Source organism: Fistularia commersonii, chromosome 25 (assembly GCF_037954325.1).
Source record: "Fistularia commersonii isolate RoL2024-O1a breed Wild chromosome 25, RoL_Fcom_v1.0, whole genome shotgun sequence".
NCBI classification, from domain to species: Eukaryota; Metazoa; Chordata; class Actinopteri; order Syngnathiformes; family Fistulariidae; genus Fistularia; species Fistularia commersonii.
Genome location: NC_141308.1, coordinates 8381276 through 8394717, shown reverse-complemented (window position 1 = coordinate 8394717; position 13442 = coordinate 8381276). Strand labels below are relative to the sequence as shown.

At 39.1% G+C, this 13442-nt stretch overlaps 2 protein-coding genes across 2 annotated transcripts; one reads left to right on the top strand and one right to left on the bottom strand.

The window, feature by feature from the left end:
* Window positions 1-937: 937 nt before the first annotated feature.
* Window positions 938-3763, top strand: cldn18 (claudin 18). Its single transcript, XM_086172474.1, has 5 exons — window positions 938-1268; window positions 2159-2323; window positions 2854-3004; window positions 3107-3220; window positions 3385-3763. Exons 1-5 carry the CDS (start codon window positions 1049-1051, stop codon window positions 3470-3472), a joined length of 738 nt encoding a protein of 245 aa, XP_086028600.1. The 5' UTR covers window positions 938-1048; the 3' UTR covers window positions 3473-3763.
* Window positions 3764-6058: 2295 nt separating this feature from the next.
* On the bottom strand, window positions 6059-13379 carry selenof (selenoprotein F). The gene is made up of 5 exons (XM_086172483.1): window positions 13242-13379; window positions 11123-11290; window positions 8469-8532; window positions 7336-7385; window positions 6059-7167 (listed from the first exon to the last, which is right to left on the bottom strand). The coding sequence occupies exons 1-5, from the start codon at window positions 13287-13289 to the stop codon at window positions 7036-7038; spliced, it is 462 nt and encodes a 153-aa protein (XP_086028609.1). The 5' UTR covers window positions 13290-13379; the 3' UTR covers window positions 6059-7035.
* Between the last annotated feature and the right edge of the window lie 63 nt (window positions 13380-13442).

The window sequence follows — 13442 nt, the reverse complement described above, 5'->3', positions numbered from 1 at the left end:
AGCAATAAAATGGTGATAATAAATATGGAAGTGAAATTGGATTTCTGATTTACCGTAGATATGATACTTTGGTTAGGTGTGACAGTTTTTGTTTTTATGTTGGGTATCAGAGGTTTTTGTGACATCAATTTTTTGTGCTCTCAGCAAGGAAATCGTAAATAATCTTGATTAGCCATACTTAACGTATTTTATATGATTCTGCAGAAGCAAGTGAGACTTTTATGGTATGGGTACCATTTATCATGTGCATTTCTTTGAATTTTGGATGAACTTCTTTGATCATTAACCACAAATAGAACAGCATGGTGCAATATGAAACTGTAAACAAATAGCACAAGGCATTGATATGCAACAAGTAGTTAAATGAAAAAATGAGAATATCATAATTATAGATATGACACAAAGAATCCCATATAAATATGTGCGTGTGTGTGTGTGTGTGTGTGTGTGTGTGTGAGAGAGAGAGAGAGAGAGAGAGAGAGAGAGAGTGTGTGTTTTAAAGTTAGTGTTACATTTACTACTTGCTCCATTAATTGATTATGCATAATGTTTTTTCACCTGACAGATTTCTGAATATTTGTCTCTTCATAGGTCCATCAATGAACACTCAGCTGCCAAATTTCATGTTGACTTTCTCAACAGTATTTCTATCTATAAATTATATTCTGATTTAAATTATGTTTTACTTTACAGATATTATATGTGATCTTTCTATTTCAGCTCCTGCCTTAGTGATGCCTGTGAATCAGCTCTCTTTACTTACATTTAAACACTCAACAGTTAGTTGTCATGATGGTGCCAGGTACCAGGTTGCCAGGTGCACGTATCGCCACTGTGTCCACACCTCACACACAAGGAGGCCCAACCCATGTCCCTTATCACTCAGGTATCACTCCACCCAACCCCACCATCACTACTTCTCCATTCTTTGCAGAACACCACCTCATCTCCGTTACACCACATTTAAATCGATTTCACCCAAATACATTAAGACTCACATAGGTTTCCTCTAAGGTTTATTTCGTAACGCCTGAAGGGAGACACCACGATGGCACCTTCAGTTTTACAGAATGGCGGCTTCTTTTTAGGCTTAGTGGGCACAGCAGCTCTCACTGCCGCAACAGCCATGAACAGGTGGAGTGTCAAAGACAGGCAGGGGGATGTGGTGACATCTACATACACCTACAAGGGTCTTTGGCAGGACTGTGAGACGGTTTCCTCTGGACTCACCGAGTGTCGTCCACTTTACGGCCTCCTGGGCTTCTCAGGTAGGATGAAAGACTCTTTTTTTTGAGTTGTACCGGTTATATTGTGGTTTATGTCTCTATTAGTTAGATTTATTTAATTTTTCGCTGTCAGAATGAGCAAATGTGCCAAGAAAAGGTCTTCAAAAGGTCACATTTATGATATAGAGACAGAAATAGTCAGTAAGTATATTTGAAGTTGAGTTCCTGAACTTTTAGGGCTGGATCCAAGTGATCGATCTGAGGAAGTAGACCGTGGATTGACGGCATGTTATTAAAACGTTAAATTTTTTTCAACCAAACTGTACAAGAATGCACCCATCGTGCAATGATTAGGTTAAATTAGCGTTAAATCTCTGAAGAACCAAAACTGCATTACATTTCACTGACAAATGAATGCCTCATTGAATAAAAGAGGCTGGTAAAATTAAGAATTGGAAAGCCAATTAATATTTTTTGTTTAAAACTTATTTTCAAAAAAGAGGACATGTTTACGAAATCAATGTGAGTAATTTATCATACAAAAAGGACCACAGTCAGTTCCTCAATGGAATAGATGAAGTGAATAATTGTATTTGTCCTCAAACCGCATAATTTGTAATTATGTTTGCATATATTATGAGTTTTAAAAATCACCCCGAACATTTCTGTCACTTTCGCTCAAGTTCTTGCCCAGGAGTCGCACTGGCTCCTATCAGTATTTGCTTTTGCTCCGGTGCTTTCAGTCTGGTCATCATAATGGGCACTCCAGGCTGACACTCAGTCAACACAGCTATCAGAGAAAGGACAAACAGCAAGCAAAGGGCAGGCGTCGCCAGCGCACATACTGCAATGGAGTAGAGGACGCAGGATTAGGCATAAACAGAGATCATTTCTCTGAACGTATTAAGTTGTATGTCTCTCCTGTCCACCAGGTGTCTTTCAGGCGGTGCGGGCCTTGATGGTGGTGGGTGTGGTGCTGAGTGTGATCGGGACCATAATATCGCTTTTCTCCCTGAAGTGCCTCACCATGAGCAGCATGGAGGACACAACCAAGGCCAAGATGAGCCTCACTGCTGGCATCATGTTCATCATTGCTGGTGGGGTTTTTTTGATAGACGACTAAAATAAAAAAAGAAATACAAAAAGACCTCTCACAACAGGTTTCCTTTGCTAAACTGACAATATTATTCTTGCCAGTGTTAGTCTGTAAGATACATTGGTATGTCGCCTACCAAGAAACCATCACTTGTTAATATTTCATGTGTAAAAGATCAAATCATTTGCTTTTATCTGTATTGCAAGAAGGATGCAAATTTAGTTCAGACATTACATTTTGGTTGTGGTTGAAAATTTAGGTAATGGAATGAAAATCAATTGATTGACAATACTGACATTATTGGTTTTAAATTATGTCGAATCTTGTGAATCGTGTGGATCTTGTCTAGGCTTCCCTGTTCCTTTTCACAGTCCAAAAACATGCAGTAGGGAATTTAATCTTTTGTTAAAATCATGCATTTCTGATTAAATAAAACACACAGCATTAAATGTTTGACCAAGGTCACAAATATGAAAGATCAAGAAAACATCAATTGAATTATGCACTTTCTTTTGGTCTACCTATTTCCAGGAGTCCTGGGCATTGCAGGAGCTGCGATCTATGCCAATCAAATCGTGTCCTCCTTCAGGATGTCCATATACACAAACAATGGAGGAGGAATGATGGGCAATGGGATGGGTGAAGGTTTCGGAGGAGGAATGGGGATGGGAGGAGTTCCAACGTATGATTTTGAGTTCATTTTTACCCTTACAGAGGCATTCTCAATGCGATTCTGATGCAAGAACCTTGCTTTTCTAAGCCGCTGCTTCTGCTGTGTTTGCAGGTACACATTTGGCCCGGCGCTGTTTGTTGCTTGGATAGGAGGCGGCGCCCTGGTTATTGCCGGTGTCCTGAAATCTCTGGCATTCAAAGATATGGTGAAAGATCAAAAACCTCAGTGAGTACGAAATTAGATATATAGGTAAACCAACTGATTGGAAGATATGTTAACTACTTTCATTTATTTATCATTTCATATTATAATAGTTATAACTGGCTTTATACTGGTGAACAGAGGAGGCACGACAGGCACGTCAAGTCATTCGGCTCCTCTCTTTCCAGATATCCAGGCATTGTTTACAAACCCCAGGCCCACAGCAAAGCTGACCATCATTCGCAGCGTGAGCCGAGAGACCAGAACTACGTGTGATATTAACACAAGTTTGAGATTTGCCAAAAATGTCCCCTTTTCATATGTAGCATTTTGCTTCTCTTTCCTTATCACTATGATACAAAGACATCTCTACTTTTCTTGTTGCTACAAAACAGATGTAATATGACAACAGCTTGTGGCCAAATATCAAGAGTTCACATGCACATTTCTGAGGTTGTCACATATTTATAAATGATTAAAATATATGTAATTTAAGCCTTTTTTTAAATCAACACATCTTGGACCTTTTTTTTTTTTTTTTTTTTTTAAATGAATATACATTTCAAACATATGTGTACTCTAGTATTCTGAAATGCAATCTAATATGATTTAGTCCAGGCAGAGGATGAGGACTCAAACACTGAAAATGTGAGACAAAGCAAAATAAAATTCCTTGTTTCTTCATTTTTTGAACAGTGTAGGTCTTTTGTAACTTTTTGTCTTAGCTGGTTGACTCAAGACTCAACTCGCAACTCAAAAGCCAAGATTTAAGGACCTGACTGTGCTGCAATGCGATTTTTCATTGTTGTGAATTTTTTCTTTCATTCATCATTATTATATATTTTTTAAATCATCATAAAAGTACTTTTACAGGTTTTTTACTTTGCTGAAATCTGCCCCAAATTAACAAGGTATGATCTTGACTTCTTGCTATTCTTTCTGGTCAGAGCTTGATGGCTTTTTGTTAATTTTGCACCACGTTTTCCTGCCGCTCTATATCATCCTCCTGAGACCAGTGATGACGTGAAACAGCGGAAGAAAGATGTGATCAGTAAATTAGCAAAATAAATATTTGCCTTGACTACCTTGTGAAGGTCAAGGGAAGGACTCCAAACAGCCAGTCCGAAAGTCCAGATGAGTCAAGACTGAGTTATAGTGTGCATTTCGAACAGGTTTAGGGACATGAAAAGAGGCCAATTCTTTCTACAGATCTCCATCCTGACACTGAGGCACCTGACAGATGGAATTATCACAACATTCACAATCACGATGATCTCACTCATACAGTCGACAGTGCAGATGCTGCTACCACCGCTGGAAGAACTTTCTCCTGGAACTTCCTGCTGATACAGGTTGGCGCCTTGGGGATATTTCCTTCATAGCAGGATTCTTTGAAGTCTCACCCGTTACTCACTCAAATCTGCCAAAATCCAAATGTTAACAGGAGGTGAATTTTAGCATTTGCTATTCCAGTGCTTAATTTTATTCTTATTTTTATTTATTTTATTTTTGGGGGGAGGGGGGAGTGCAACGCACACACAGGTCACCTGTCTTCTTTGTGCGATGAGGCTTTTACCTTGGCTGGCATCCATAGAGGTGCGTTGCCAAATAGTGAACCGTTAGTAGTAGAAACATCCCAGCGTGCAGGGAACAGGAGAGCTCGCTACCATGGCAACGAAAGCGACGGCTCGCTTGTCTACCTCTCCGCTGATGAACATTAACATCACATTATTCGTGTAAAGTATCGTTAGTAACGTCTTCCTCGCTCGGTTTAAACGGACAGGACGGAGGAAATTCAGCTATTTATCAAGGAACAAGACGAAAACAGGTGAAGTACAACCCACTTCAACTACTTCGAATACTATTATTACCCCCACTTAGCATGTAGCTTTTTGTTGCTAACAGCTGAACGATAACTAATGACGTTGTTTCCTCTGACACATGCTCTTAGAGCAGTCCGTCTAAATTGTGGGGATTTGTGTCTGTACAAAGATACATTCAATTATTTTTCACTTTAAAATGACCTGATATTTTTAATAAAAAATGTTTAGTTGAGTGAAGAAATTCCGTCCTTCAATATCAAGGACCCACCAATATGCCCTGCTGCTGACTGGATGCAGCACTTATAAACACACACACACACACACACACGAGGTCAGCTCATGGATCATGAGGAGACATTTCCTGCAAATGACACAGTGTTTCCATTTTCCGCCTTCCTCTTGCTAGAGTCTTGAAGGAGACATGGTGACCCAAAAGGCATTTTATTCAAAAACTGATCTCACTGTATTTTCATTTGAAAGATGTAGTATACAACCCAGCAGGGTGGTACATTGTCAAGTAACATTCTATTCTGAGGATCAGTTTCCTGGATATTTTTAGTGACATTCAAATTCGTAGACTGATGTTTCTCTGTATGGAAGTGCTGAGGGGAAATGTGTCTGTCAGGGTTGCAGTAATTATTTTTGTAATCGATCAATTATTCAGACTTTGGTAGTAAAGTGATGTGGTTACTTTATAAAAAAAGCAGTACATGAACAAACAGTACCTTTTCACCTATAATTTTTTTATACACTCTGGGAAAGTTTTGACATTGAAATAAGTAAATATAACAGTTTCCGGAGTACTAGTACTTCTTGTCAATGAAATGTCATCAATAACAAAAAACAATTACCGTTTTTTTTTCTGGACAAATGGGATTCCCGATAATTGGATGGCCTGCTCAAAGCAGGGAGGTTCCGATGGAGACGTAATACAGTTTTAGACCACCAGATGTCGGCAATCTTACAGGATTCATTTATAGAGCAGTCAGTTCTTGAGTTACTGAAAACTGCTGTGAGCCATCCCAAAAAGACCACAATAGACAGAAAACAGTTTATTGTTGCATATTTAAATCTCCATCTCACTTGCTCAAAAACAAAACATTCAATACAAAATCAAGTTTTTCTTTGAAGCAGAAGACACAGAAGTACAAGACCACATCGAAGCTCGCATCCCAACACTGGTTTACTGCGGGCTTTTCATTAACATGCACCTCAAAACAGACATCTGCATCAGAGAACAACTAGGATTCATTCTCACTCTATTCATCCGTCAATGTTGAGTTTTGTTTATAAAAAAAAAAAATGCAAGAATATCAGGTAGACAGGTGAGCAACAAAACAAATCATAATTGAGAATATTGTTCATCAAAACAAACAGCTGAGTCATTTATGGTGTCCTGCCTGCTAGCTGCTTGCTTCTGGTAAGATCTGGTCAAGCTCTCGCAAGAAAATTAATTATATTTAGATACAAAAACCTCAATTTAAACAACCATCTGTCAAGGCCAAGGTGTATACAAATTGCTAAGTACCTAAAAGGGTTATTTCACAAAGTTTTTAGGATTCGTATTTTCTCACCTACCTCTTGTGATCTCCAGTCATGCATATTTAATGTCTGAGATTTCTGCCAAAACCTGAATATATTGGAGATGGGGCAATTAGTTTTTGGTTGTAGTCTGTGAAAATGTTTAATTTACAGCTACATCTCTTGGCCACAGAGGGACCATTATAAGCAGTTCAAAGATTTTTCAGGAAAACCCTTTGACAGCGTATTAGGTATTTAATCCAAGGTAACCGGGTCATGGACCAAGAACTGGCAAGTCACTACTGAATATTTTAAATTCCACTTTCCAACTATGAGCTCAACTGAAGGAGACAGGCAGAAATCTAAGACATTTTAAAGCTTTGTGGATCATAGACCACCTATCTACATGAGCACAAACACCAGAGGAACCTGAGAAAATAGTTTTCTTTGCTTTTTCCTTGAACTAAAGACTTTGAAAGACTGTAATTCCTGTGTCTATATCCGGTCCAACTTCTCACTTAAGAACTCCTCCACACTGTCTGTGTTCCACTTGAGGATGCTGAGCTCCTCTGCAATGTTCCCGCTATCATCCAAAAGCTTTAGCACAGGATCGGAGCCTCGTACGTACTGGAGTGTGTGGGAGGGAGAGGGGGGTGTTAGTGCCCTAAATACATATCAGAAATATTCATAGTAATGTACGTCTCGGTTTAGAACAATTCTTTTTTATGGGTTCATTATAAAAAGGTCAAAAACTTGATTTAACAGTTATCAGCAGCGGAGTTCATTACCACACACCTTGATCTGAAGACCCTTGAACATCTTCGGCTTGTCGCTCCTGACAAAAGCTGTGAAGAGACAAACGTTTGTTCATGGACTAAGTGATTTAGCTTTTCTAATTTTAGAGCTGAAAACTGTAATTAGTGACAACTGCAAGACTGGAGGAATGCGGCGTTAAAGGCACAGGAGGGGGACAGTTGAGAACACAGCTCAAATAAACAACTGCGAGCCATATGGCAAGGGACAGAAACAGAGATCACCCCCTTTACCCACTATGCAGAGAGGTGCCGCAACTCCGTTCATGTAACCAGACACTAAATTAAGCAGAATCTTAGCTAGAAATGGGCGTCTATGCTGAAGAATAAGTTGCTTTGGATAAAAGCGTCTGCCAAATGTAATGTAATGTAATGAATGAAGATAGGGCAATGTAAAGCCTGTTAGAAATAAGCCCGAAGGCATTTTAGACCACCTACTGCAAGATTGAGGGAAAAAAAAAAAGTTATAGGATTTCAAAAGGATAAAACTATATATAAATCTATATAGATAGATCTATATATAGACAGACATATATACCTATCGATTAAAAAACACTGGAGTCATACAGCTTTTTAAGAGTCAACCTAACTTAATTTCCATAATATTTCAGGGCTTGGATTTTAACTGAAAAAGATGTAAATATCCTTGTGTTTCAAACTTTAAGTTACAGTAAACTTTGATTTTAAAAAAAACAAAACATATCTAATATAAAACATTTGTCATGAGACAACAGGATATTGAGACAACAGAAGTGGTCTGGTTTTCAACATCATTTTTAAAATTCAATTTCATAAAATGACGAGTATTGAATGATATATTCATCTTGTGATAGTATGCCACCATGACCAATGTATCATAATGCATCCAGAATTTCTATCACAAAATTCTTTCTAATGCCCCACCCTGTTTTTAGCCCCTCACCCTCCATTTATTTTGTTACAGGCATTCTCCACAAACAATCGAAAAACAATCCCCTACTCCTGCAGCCAAGCAGCAATGGCTGCAACAACTTGAAGTGTTATGTAATAATGCATATATCCAACTTAAATAAAAAGGATAAAAAAAAAGTATAAGCAATACAAAAAGATATCTATCCTGCATAACTGTTAAATTACCTTGGACTTGCGGGAACCTCCCCAATTTTCATCCACACACCTCAAGGATAGCACCTGCGTAGAGCTGTGGACAAACAAACAACGTGGTGAAGAGCATGGGAAGGAGCATGGGCTGTGGCTGTGGTGCCACATCTGGCTTAGATGTGTCACTCAGGTTAGACAGACTGATCCTTAAATGTGTCAAAGTGCCTCCTTTAGGGTCATCAAACAGAGAGCCTGTGCATATGGAGCAGTGATAATAGATGCACTTTGTGAGCTCCTTTGTTATCGAACCTCCAGTGGCAATTTGCAATAAGTAAAGAAACTAGAGCATCACTGCCACATTTCAAGACTCTACTCTGCCTGTTGTTTCAGGACAAAGATTCCTTAACAGTTTGGTTTGTGACCTCACATTGCAATTCAAGTTGTTTGTATGAGGCTAACTTCCATCGATCTCTCTCTGTGTCTGATCTGTTAATGTCCCAGTGGTTTTGTTGTTTGTAGTTAACAGATCAGATACATATTTATTTATACGGAGAAAGACAGAGAGATTAAAAATGAATACACAACTTCACGAGCAGATAATAGTGATTAGTAAGGTTTATAAAGAAACAGTAACAAATAAAAGGTTCATTAAAATAATCAGTTTCCCAATAACACAAACTAAAGATTATTACATTTATTTTTGAGGTATTGTGATACCTCACCTTGTAGACAGAGTACAATGAAGTACCAGTGTGTGTGTGCACGTGTGGGGGGGGGGGTAGTTCTTTTAAACAGGTACATATTCTATTACCGTATTGAAGGAATATGAACAATCTCAAATAACAGTTTGTCAAACAAACTATTTCATTAACATAGCAAAGACGGCTTGATTTCAATTATGTAACCTTACCCATAGCAGAGCTAACCGGAACGTAGTCGCATCACGTTTCAGATTGATAAATGACATGGCATGATGGCAGATGCTCTCATATTTGCCTACAACCACACTGCAATTGTAACCAGTATCAGATGGATACCCAAAGCTGGAATCAGAACAGCAGCACCTCAGACATCCACCCCATAGTACTATGTATATTTATAAAAGACACTCTTCCATACTTGCAGTGACAGAAAACCGTGTGTTCTCTTCAGGTTGAATTGAAGTTTTCACAAACCACTGATGTAAGGTTAAGCAGCAAACGACTATTGGTAAGACAATCGAGAGGTCTGAAATATAATGAGACCATGATATCAAACCACAAGGACTTAAATCCTCTGCCAAAGGCTTCCTTTCCTTGAAGAATTATGCTGGATGTTTGGGCCTGAAGGTAGGCACTTGACTTTCCTCCTGAAATCCATTCAAAATAAGAATAAAGACAGCAAACCATTTGTCCCTCAACAATTCCAGTCTTCTATAACTTTCATGTTTGTGCAAGGAGTTCAACATCCAATTATACAAAAATGAAAAAGATTCTTTAAAAGGCAATTTTACTAAACTTTGACTTTCAAAGATAAGGCAACTATCAGAATAAATAGGAAACATTGCTTAGCAAAACATCTTTGTGGGGAGAAACAAAGGAAAAAAAAGGTGTATTTAATAGGAATAGCATGGAAGAGAGTCAGATCACGTAATTATTCTTCTATTCTTCACTAAGGAAGAATTTTGAAAAAAAAAACATGCATTATGATTACTCGAACTGCACACCTCAAATCACAAACACAGACTGTGGTTTGCAGAAGACGTGTTGCACCTTGAAGCACACATAAGCACACACAAGATGGAATGGAAATGTTCTCAAAAGTGAGTGAATCTTGTTAATGAAATTCTTAGAGCATTTAATGAAAGGGCAAGCATGTCAATTGAAAGATTGAAATAATTCTTAAGGCGGATAATTGTTGAGCCTGAGGTGAAAATGTGCACGGTGACACGACCGTTTCTACAGGCAGTCTCAGTTGGGAGTTGTGCAATCCCTCTTACTTCTCCATGACACTTTCACTGAAATTGTAAGAGGGGCGAAAATCTTTCCTGCAAGTGTCTGTGACTAACAGAATTATCATCAAGAGGGGTAATGAGGTAAGTACTGCACTTTTTTTTTGAACAAGGTAGTGTTGCTGGGGGACTGCACACTCCCTCCGAGCTTTGCATAATTAGGGAAAAAAAAAAAGGAAAATGTTTTTTTTTCTCTCTCGCCATTATATTACCCAATGGTTAGCTGTCAGGGCTCAATTGGAGTGCTGACATGGTATGCTCAGAAAACAAGGAAGATTGAAGTGAAAAGCTAGTGATAACGTTTATGTGCGGCAACTCTGATTTAACATACGGCAGATGAAAACACAGACCAAGCTAATTTGAAGTTGTTTTTAAAAAGCAATTTGAACTCCCTGTGGGTGTGATCCTATCAAGAGTTTACACAAGGAGATCTTCTGGGGATACAGCGATCCCCTGATGTGTGAGCCCTTCGTGGAGCGGCAAACAGTGGCAAATCTTAATCAACCACAATTTCAAACAATAGGAGGTTTCAGTCACAAGATTAATTTTACCTTTCGTTAATTTCAAAGCACATACTCTTGTTAGCCTGAAATACTCATGACACTTCCTTGCTTCGCCATTATTCTGGATGCCCCCTGCTGTGGCGATTAGTTTTTGTTTGCCCGTCCTGAGTGTCACAATATGTTGTTGCCGCTTTTACCTTGCGCGCTTCCATCTGGGCCTCCTGCTGACAGCAGTGCCGGCAGTTGGGCTGGAGCTTTTGGAGGGCGAACTCCCCGAGCAAATCGCAGGTGCTGCACAGCAGGTTGCTGGAGAAGCCCAGCTCCCTGCATGCCTCAGACGACAGCTCGGCACCATACGCCGACAGCTGGAAGAAGACATGGAACAGAGAGATGAGAAGCGAAAAAAGGGTTTTGTCACAAATGTTTACACCCTTCCTCAGTGGTCAAAAGAACTTCATCTGAAAACGGTTCCCCATGACTCCAACCTTACCAAAAAGTACTTGAAGCTTGCAAATGTCTCTCTCACACACACGCACAAAGTGTAAGACTTCTGTCTTGAATAATTTGATTTCCATCTTTTGCATTAGTTATTAAAAACTTCATCATCATCTTAAAAATAAACGGCAGTCATTTTTTTCAAATTTTTCCAGACATGAAATACTGAGAAATGTGACGAAGGAGGGGATTTAGGCAAAAAAGACCTTTTTGACAAAAACAGGCAATTATTTTAGGAAGTTGACAACATGTAAAACTCCTTTACCAATAATCCTTCTCAGCGGATATGATTAAGGGGTTTGAAAATTAGCCATAATGTGAATTCTGCAGTACTTTTTTAATTGATATTACTGCAAAGGGTACAGAAAAAGCCAATTTCTTAACACAATAAAGGTAGTTGGTGCAAGAGAGGGGGATACAGAGAATCGGGTTAAATGGAGAAGGTTGATTCACTGTGGCGACCCCTGAAGGGAAAAGCCAAGAGAAGACGTGACTATTAAAGAAAAGTGTCACTATCAAGGAAAAAAACTAACATCAACATGAACAATATCTCCGTAGCGTCTCCTGCGGAGTTGCAGAAATTCGATCTGGGGGCAGCTATTTTGGCTTTCTCTGCTAACTTAACCGACAAATTACATGTTGCACACAGACTGGGACATTAGGTGATTAAATTACACTTTGACTCATGAGGTAGGGGCTTATGTGAGAGACCAACTATCAAAAAAAAGGTTTACAAGAAATATTACTTAAAGAGAAAACAAAGCATTAGGATGGAACCTCAAATATAGAACGCCTTGTATGTGAAGTTCTAAAATACAGAGACCAGTTCTATAAAGACAGCCTCAAACAAGAATCTTGCTGCATCACCATTAATGTTGAGATAAACAGCTTTTTTTTTCCCCTTTTCAGTTCCTGAACTAAAACCTTCACTTCAAGGTTTCCTTCACTACAAAGATCTGACAACTGACCTTTGAGGTGCAACCTGGGCCTCAGTGGTATGTCTGCATCAAGTTAATTCATATTATTGCTATAGCACATTCAAAGTTCTTCACACACACACGCGCGCGCGCGCGCTTTGAGTCAAAGCTGCTAACCACTGCACCACAGTGCTGTTCCTTACACAGTCTTAGAGATTTCTGGCATTACAAAATCTGTCACCAGTGCAGATAAAGAAATAAGCAAAAGTCAAAATGTGAAATTAATGATTTATTTTATACATCAACATTATCAATTGTTCTTGGCTTATAAGCAATTACTTTGCAACCTCAAGTATAAAAACTAAACGGTTTTTAAACACGATCTATTCCAGCTCCTGCTAAGGAGCAAACTGAAAAGTACAATGGTTCTTCAACACAGAGAGCTGACGACAGGCGTGGATTTGTCAGCATTTTGATCAGCGAGATCTAGGTATCCTGTCAGGATTCACAATCTTATTTAAATGCCTTATTAAACCAACGAAGCAACGACACCATTATATTTACATCAACGTCTTGAGTGGTCAGCAGGGAGATCTCAGAACCGGAAGTCCCCACACTCATTTTCTTTCTCTCCCATTCCATTCCAGGTGTCATAAACACACCGAGTAAACCGACGTTATTAATAGGGACTTTTCTAAGAAACACTTCTTTATAGGGCTTTACTCGCCCACCTGGGTCCATTGGGTTTTAGGGGGGATAAAGCCACGTCATGTTGAAGCTCCGGCAAAACCAGGATGTGATTTTGCAAACTGAACATAACGTCAGTGCGCAGGCAACTGAGCCATCCGGCTTCACGAAATATACGACAACGACATTTATTATTTTGCAATGTTATTAAACTCACCGTTTGTAAAAGCGACAGTAGCCACAGGAGATATACTTCTCCCGACATTTTGGTGCGTGCTTTGTTAGCGGAAAAACTACCCTGAGGAGGACCCTTTATATCGCTGAGGGGGTGCCCCGTCGCGCCAGACTAAAAAACTTTCACACAGGCACTTGGAGTTTTCCAAATTTATCATCATGTTGCCATTAAATCCCCATTACA

Bases quoted from the DNA above. Each gene is read 5' to 3' on its own strand.
- cldn18 (XM_086172474.1), top strand. From the start codon at position 1,049: ATGGCACCTTCAGTTTTACAGAATGGCGGCTTCTTTTTAGGCTTAGTG. The intron at 1,269-2,158 runs GTAGGATGAAAG...CCTGTCCACCAG, and splicing joins CGGCCTCCTGGGCTTCTCAG to GTGTCTTTCAGGCGGTGCGG. The intron at 3,005-3,106 runs GTATGATTTTGA...CTGTGTTTGCAG, and splicing joins GGGATGGGAGGAGTTCCAAC to GTACACATTTGGCCCGGCGC.